We start from the raw sequence: 7717 nt of genomic DNA on the forward strand, positions 1-7717 counted from the left end.
GGAGTCTACGTATCTTATTGTATTTTGCAACTAGATACGTTGTAATACGGTACATAACATAAAATTGAACAACAAATAAAGTAGAACAATTAAAAAGGTATCATAATAGTTAACTCATACTAAATGATTTTTCACACAACACGTGTTTATTTCTAACCGTTTACTCCAGTCGACCCTTTCAAAACTTCCCATTTTGCGTATTGTACAAAAAACTGCTTTTTACTTAATTCAGTATCTATATCATTTTGACATAAGAACCTCTTGCAATATTAAATACAATGGTGAAACATGTGCATCTTATATTTTTTATTCAAGATTAATATTATGTTTGGAATGCATTGTGTGTTAATGGCTAATCGCTGAATAATGATATTTGTTTAAAAAACATATTTGTATGAAACAGAGTGCTTAACTTTGGAAGAAAAAAGTCCGTGACAAAATTAATGAAATATCTGAACGCATCTGGATGTATAAGGCGTTTGGATTTGGTCGACGATGCTATCAGGAAAATGATATATTTACAGTTTTGCACTCAATTTACAGCCATTGAATGAAAGGTAAGAACTATCATTATCATACCTCAGATGAATGAGAAATTAGTTAATTTGATGAGAGTATAATATACAAAATCCTTACTTCCGATTACAAACAAGATGCAGAATCCACAGAAAACAGCTGCTCCGATAAGTACATTGTTGACTGGGAATCGATATGTTGAAACAAATGCATGAATGTCCTTTTCATGGGATTGACTATCTGCAATATTTTTTTTCCAATAAGATTGTAATATCTTTAAAAGAAACTAAGGAAAGACATGTCATGATTATAAGTTTAATAAACATCTGAATAGTTGATTACAAACCCGTTGTCACTCAGCTTAAGACCTGCAATGTCCTTTTCTCTGAGTTTATTTTTTGGCAAAAAAGTATCCTTTCACCGTCGCCGGCATAGTTTACTGTTAACTGGCATTCGTCTAATAAGTCACAAGTCTTTAAAAAGTGCTATTTTTATCTTCCCACCAAAACGTATTTTGCCCATTAGTATTGCAATCATTGAGTCGGACCACTTAAAATGTAGTGTAGTCATTTTTGAGATCAGAACAAAATTGAAATTGATAAATAATTAAGAGTAAATAATAGTTATTATTCATTTTTTGTGATATCTGTTCCTTACTGTTTGGTTATATAGGTAAAACACTTTGATTGAAAAATAGCATAAAATAAAATTGCGTTCCGCAAAACGGATCTTTCTGCAAAACAAAGGCATTATTAGTATGGACATAGCAGTCTCGGTTTGATAGATATTGTTGCCGAAAGAAGACAACATAAATAAGGTCGTGTACGTACCTGAACATGATACGGTATAATTTTGAGTTAAATGGGATGAGAAATGATCGCATCTTGTGGAACATGTAATGGTTCCCCCAGCAATGCCGTTAGTCACTATGAACATCGCATTTGACACAAAACTGTAACTCCCATGTTCACCAATTGTCCCATCACTTATATCAATATATCTTAAGCCATCCCTGTTGCTTGACCATTCAATGGAGCAAGGTGGATTTGATTCATTCGTTTCACAAGAAAGGTATATGAAACATATATCACTATCGTTTTCTTCTTCTTGTTTTGTTTTGACGGACATTGAAATGTTTGACGGCGGATCTGAAAACAGAACACAACAATATCTTATAAAACTGTTATTGTTTACAATTCAGAAACACTAAGAAATAATAAATATCATATCCTTTCGTGCTACACACATTTATCACGAGAAGAATAGGTTTATTAGGTGTGTAAGGCCTTATCTCAATCATCTATTTTTAAACTTCTTTGCGTACGCATATCTTATACAACAAATACGCAGTTTAAACTTACATTTGATACTGATGTTTTTGCATATGGAATGATCTGCTATCCCAAAGGAGTTAATACCTTTCCGTGTGCAACACATTTTTTTTCCATTCCACAGTTTGTCTGTCTTTTTCACTTTAGCTGTGCTTGTAAAAGTATGAGAAGATCCATTAAATGAATCAGTTTGTTGAATTTCAGATATCAAATCTTTGCCGACAAGAATTTGTATTTCCGGAGCTGGGATAGCATTGCGCACTTCACAGATTGACGTAGAGCTTTCCCCATTAAGGTGTTTCGGAACTGTTAGCAAGGGCGTGCTACCTTCCTCTGGAATTAAAGCACAACGATATAACAAGATTCAATATTAAACAAGATTCAATGAATGTAATATCCACAATTAAACTAAGTATAGCTTGCCACTATATTTCTCTAACTTGCTTACCTACGCTGCATAGAACGCCATGTACTTCGTAAGGTGTTTGAAGGGCTGCATTAGAAACCTGACATGTCACATTCCGTCTTGAGAGTCCATCCATTTGTTGACGAACGTTACTGAAAAGGTACCAACCTTTGTTTTCTTTACTTTCAGCAAGAACAAAAGAATTTTGTCCAAATGAAAGTTTGATTTGTACAGGCTCTGTTCCATTTTCAGTCTTGCAATATATACCGGAATCTCCATAAAAATAAATACATTCTGTTGTATTAAAGTCAGCGGACTTTGGGCCGAGGACTGGGTAACTCGGTGGCTCTAAAAACAAAACAAATAATTTAAATCACTTAAAATTCCATATAACCATGAAACCTGAAGGTTTTTTACATTTCTGCTCGTGCATTTTTTATGCGGAGACATTGTTGTCGTTCTTGTGTACTTATATGACATCTTCCTATTTCAAGCTAACATAAAAACAAAACCCATATTTAAGTCAGAATGCTCGGTGAAGTCAAAGCAAAGTACCTGGAATATAAAGCTTCACAGAATCCGTGTTGAAATCTAAATAACAAAATAGAATATACGACCCCTCATGCCGTTTTTCTAAGTTAAATACAGTCAATATGTACAAATATTCGGAAACTATTTCCTCTTCGTAAGAGCCTTCTCGTAACTCTATGTTATCTAAATTTTTCTTCCATGTTCGTCTAGTGCTTAGTTGATGCCGTAGAGAATAGTCAGACGGAAAATATCCAAGCTTTACGTCCGCGCCGCGTACTACCGGGGGTAATATCACAAGTGCTCCACATTGTCCAACAATTTCTGTAAATAAGCGGAATTTTTAGGTTAAAATCATGTTTTTGCTTTGTATTCATTAAAACAACACATGGACAGGCCTTATAATTATATCAATGAAACACATTCAATTTTGTTTGGAGGCTTTAAAAAATAAAATACAAATAGTAATCTAGAGGAAACACACTTTATGCCTATATACTTAAATGTGTATCAATACATATTTGGTTTACACCAGACATGGATATATTTACCTTTCAAGTTTAAAGATATTAGGCGTGTTTTCATTGTTGCGTTTGTTGAACATCCGGCGTAGAACTCAGATCTGTTGTATTCAACAGACGTCTGCCATTTCAAAAAGAATGAACCATCCTCCAAATATCTTTTAGCATGTGTCCCATTCATTGTTTGAAATTGTTCGCCGCCTTCCATTCTGTAATTCCATTCTACTTCACACACCCAAGGGTAGAACGGTCTCGTTTTCAATGTAACCTCCCTGTTCACAAACGCTGGCCCTACCACTGATATGGTTCCGTACTGGTTCCTGGCTAAACATATATACCCTAAGAGAACTGAAAAAAAATAGAAGTAGACGAAAAAATGCGAAATTATTGCAAGAACACATAGCACTCTTGATTAACGTATTTGAGTCGTAAAACTGAAATCCAGTATTCTTATGGATAAATACGAAGGGCGAACAGTTTTAGTTGCAACTGAATTAATAAGAGCTTTACCGAAATAAATTGTTAAAGATAATTATTTTTTATTCAGATGATCCTACAATTAATATCTAGAAGACGATATGGCATTGATTTCAATTATGACAGCCATTTATATACCCTTAGTGTAGGAACGCTACAGCATATATATTTAGTATTTGAAACGGCGTAATTTTTATCAATTATTTCCATTATATTATTTTTTACATTATGTTAGAATATGTTTTGTTAACCCTAAATGATTGAGACGTCGTCGGAGCGAGCAAAGTAAGTCAGTCCTTTTTAGCTTTGCAGAATGCAACAACATGTTCTAGCTAACTTAGATTGCAACGTCTTTTCTTCAAGCAGAGGACCAAATTATGACGTCATATCTGTTAAGCTATAAAACTCGATGTCTTAACGATTTATTGTGGTACTTATTGGACGCCGATATGCTATTCCATTCTCTTGGAATTAATGGGTATTACACGTTATTGTTTACTATCTTATTTATGCTTTTAATCCTTAAACCATCCGTAGTGTAAACAATATGTTTTTTTTCTTATTTAGAATAAAATATAACGGTGCTACTTTGTTCATGCTTGTAAACGTCGATGACTAAAATCAATTTTGTTCAGTAGTTCAATCATGTCTGCTTTATTTTAGTGCAGTTTGTTAACCACTTGGTTAAGAACATTGAAAGGTTCGAATCATCTACAAAAATGGTTAGATTCCACTTGAACACCTTACTTAATATTCTATGAGATCGTGGCAATCCATAACTGTTGTACGGAGAGCAAATAATGCAGGTCAAATATTCGTTACCGGACTTTATTTGATTGTTTTCAGCTATGAAAAGGAAATCTTTATAACCGTGATAAAATACAATGGTGAAATTAGAGAGTGGGACTGTTATTATAATTGCTAAAATATAAAACATATTGAGTATCAATGATTAGCAAAGTGATCAAGCTTAATAGCTTAGGGATATATATCAAATAAAAAAATGATATGATAAGTAATGCAATTAAAACGTCGTTTTAGGTCATGACATAATAAGATATATCTTTTTCACAAGACACTCATCATAGTATTTACGCTAGATATGTTGTTTTGTTGTAGTTGTTGAAAAGAAATTGTACAAAAAATTACTAATGTGATTTAGTTGGAATTGATTCAATGATGACTCTGATAAAAAACACACTCTGCTTAAGCATACAGTGTGAACTACAGCATTTTTGCATTTTTGTGTTTATGCATGTCGTTTGTAGTAGTTGAATATATTATTGTAATAGTAGCAACACCAGCACATACCTCAGTAGCAGTAGAAGTAGCAGTAAAATGAGTTGTTGTAGTACTAACTCTAAGTTTAACATCTGAAACAAAAACAAGCAATAAACATGTATCATACTTACCAGTAAATCGCACTGCAAATTTAACACCCTTTATTATCCATTGTGGAAGCATCGCGCAATAAATATTTTTTATCCTGACGATATTGACTGCTGAACTTTTGTTGAATTTGTTGAACAATGCTTTCCAATGAATATTAACAAAATAAGAAAATGGAGACAGACAGTTCCTCAAGGGGGAAGATAATGTATTGTTTGCCCTTTCGGTTTACAATTGTTTAACTGAAGCGCCGGAAACCCTGTCTTTTCATAGATTCATATTATTGATACATGTTCACATCCGCAGACAGTCAACACAATAAGTGTATTCTTGATAGTGGTCACTGTACGAACTAAAATTAAATCAAATTAATTAAAGACGCCATCCTTTATAATGTTCAAAACACATTAAAAAATGATAATTTAATTCATATGTTGAGCTTGATATTTGTACCTAGAGTTTGGAAAACTGTGGAAAATTAAATTTATGTCAGCACTCAATCAATCTTAATTCCAAGTCAGAAACATGAAAAATGCGTATTAAATTCATGCTGGATGTTTGTATTAAATAAACAAAAGTATACTCATACATATATACATGGACAAAAAGAGTTTGAAAAAACATTATAATATATATATAAGCAATATTTTGCAAACTCTTTTTCTTCCCATATTGTCAGCAACTACACTCTGACAATAACTTAAAGAGTAAATGTTTTGATTTCGCTTGGATTTCCTAGGCATGCCACATTTATATATGCATTTTCAGACAATTTCTTACCAGTCATTACGATTAAACACGTGGTAAAATAAAACAAAAAACATACAGCTCATTGCATTTGGTAGTACGCTGAGTTTTTATTGTATTGATTTACTTCTAATAAACGTATATTACGTTTTTACGGGTAATTTTATGATAGTGAACTGAATTGTATTTTATTATATATGATATGGCTGACATGTAAATGTATTTCCAAACTAACATAACATGTCTAGTTAATTGCGAATATACTCGCTAACCGTTCCAATGTGGTAACCTTTAATATGTAGATTCCATTTGTATTACCACGATGCAAATAGCCAGATTACAAGATCCGGAAACCCAAGTATGAAGGTTCGGTCCATGGAATTATCATGGGGGTAAAACGCAATGCAAGTAGTAATATTTTATTCTTTTGTCAAACAGTTTTTAAGACATATTCGCAAACATGTGAACGAAATATAAATTAACTTAGCGATTACCTAAATGGACACTCTAGTAACGTATATACTGCCTAATATACGAAATGATTATAATATATATTAATTTACATTATTGTTTACAAAAATGGTTTGGGTGTTTTCGAAAAAAAAAATACGGGTGGGCCAATGGACGTGTCATTGAACACAGCTACATGCTTTCATGGAACTTTGTTTAAGACCTAGCAGATTTCTTTCAATTGTAGGCTAGACGATGCTCATTATGTTTCCTTTGGCTCGCCATGGCAACTATATCCCTCCATAACCTTGAAATTCTTATTTAAAGCTGCACTCTCAGATATATACCATTTTTACAACTTTTTTAATTTTTATTGTCTTGGAAAGAGCAAATATTTGCGTAAATTTCTGCAAACCAATGATATTAGATTGCTGACAAAATATCAGATCCTCGATTTTCATATTTCTGTTCGAAAATTAATGTTTTATGGCTTAAACCGTTACTAAATCCATAAAACATCACATCTTGAATTTAAATATAAAAATCTCCGATCTAATTTTTTGTCAGCAGTCTTACATATTAACTGGTTTCCATTGATTTTTTGCAAAAAATGGCTCGTTCCAAGACAAAACATAAGAAAGTTGTCAAATCGTTCAATCTGTGAGATTGCAGCTTCAATACACTTATCCAAATACATGTGACATTGTACATGAGTTATATTTTCGGATTGGTGTAAAGCATTCACAGGGTTGGGGTCACTATACATTTTTCGTTACTAAAACATTCAGTGGCTTCATACCACTCGAGAGCGAAGCGGTTTCATACAATACTTATATCGATATATCGTGTTGTTAGAAGCCACTGAGGGTTGTATGTGATTGTGAGAGGTACCCTACATCCTCAGCTACCATCAGCGTTACCGTTATATATTATACTTTGCTTAGCTAAGAAGTTTTTTTTAGTGTCTTGGAATAATAATATCATGTTTCTCAGTTGCCTTTAAACAGGTTGCCACAAAAACTGTTAAAGATAATAATAAAGTTATTTGAAGGGAGGAGTGCCTGCAGTTGCAATCGAGAACGAAAACGCTACGTCATGGACGTATTTGTGTCATTCGGAATTCCTGTAATCACTTTGATTTCGCAAACCGTTTTATGGCCGTTAAATCAATGTTTACTATTAAAAAATGTATTAATATTGTTCTATTATGTACTTCTTGCTTGTAATACATTGACAATTGTGCATTTTATATAAGACAACAATTAAATAGTGCATTGTAATCGTTTGTTTATCATTCGCTATTTCCTAATCGCTGCGTATCATTTATCCTTAATTTATCAATCCAATCATAC

The 7717-nt window shown here is 32.9% G+C and overlaps 1 protein-coding gene across 1 annotated transcript; it reads right to left on the bottom strand.

Moving 5' to 3' along the window:
• Positions 1-1517: 1517 nt before the first annotated feature.
• On the bottom strand, positions 1518-5301 carry LOC128235701 (uncharacterized). The gene is made up of 6 exons (XM_052950504.1): positions 5192-5301; positions 3333-3650; positions 2809-3105; positions 2422-2601; positions 1990-2180; positions 1518-1664 (listed from the first exon to the last, which is right to left on the bottom strand). The coding sequence occupies exons 1-6, from the start codon at positions 5241-5243 to the stop codon at positions 1518-1520; spliced, it is 1185 nt and encodes a 394-aa protein (XP_052806464.1). The 5' UTR covers positions 5244-5301.
• Positions 5302-7717: the final 2416 nt, after the last annotated feature.

Source organism: Mya arenaria, chromosome 5 (genome assembly GCF_026914265.1).
Source record: "Mya arenaria isolate MELC-2E11 chromosome 5, ASM2691426v1".
Taxonomy (NCBI): Eukaryota; Metazoa; Mollusca; class Bivalvia; order Myida; family Myidae; genus Mya; species Mya arenaria.

What these genes read in the sequence shown, in the direction of transcription:
- LOC128235701 (XM_052950504.1), bottom strand. Translation starts at nt 5,243, where the DNA reads ATGCTTCCACAATGGATAATAAAGGGTGTTAAATTTGCAGTGCGATTT. An exon ending in ATTTGCAGTGCGATTTACTG is followed by an intron (nt 3,651 to 5,191) that starts GTAAGTATGATA and finishes ATTTTTTTTCAG; the next exon opens with TTCTCTTAGGGTATATATGT. An exon ending in CTTTTACAAGCACAGCTAAA is followed by an intron (nt 1,665 to 1,989) that starts GTGAAAAAGACA and finishes TTCTGTTTTCAG; the next exon opens with ATCCGCCGTCAAACATTTCA.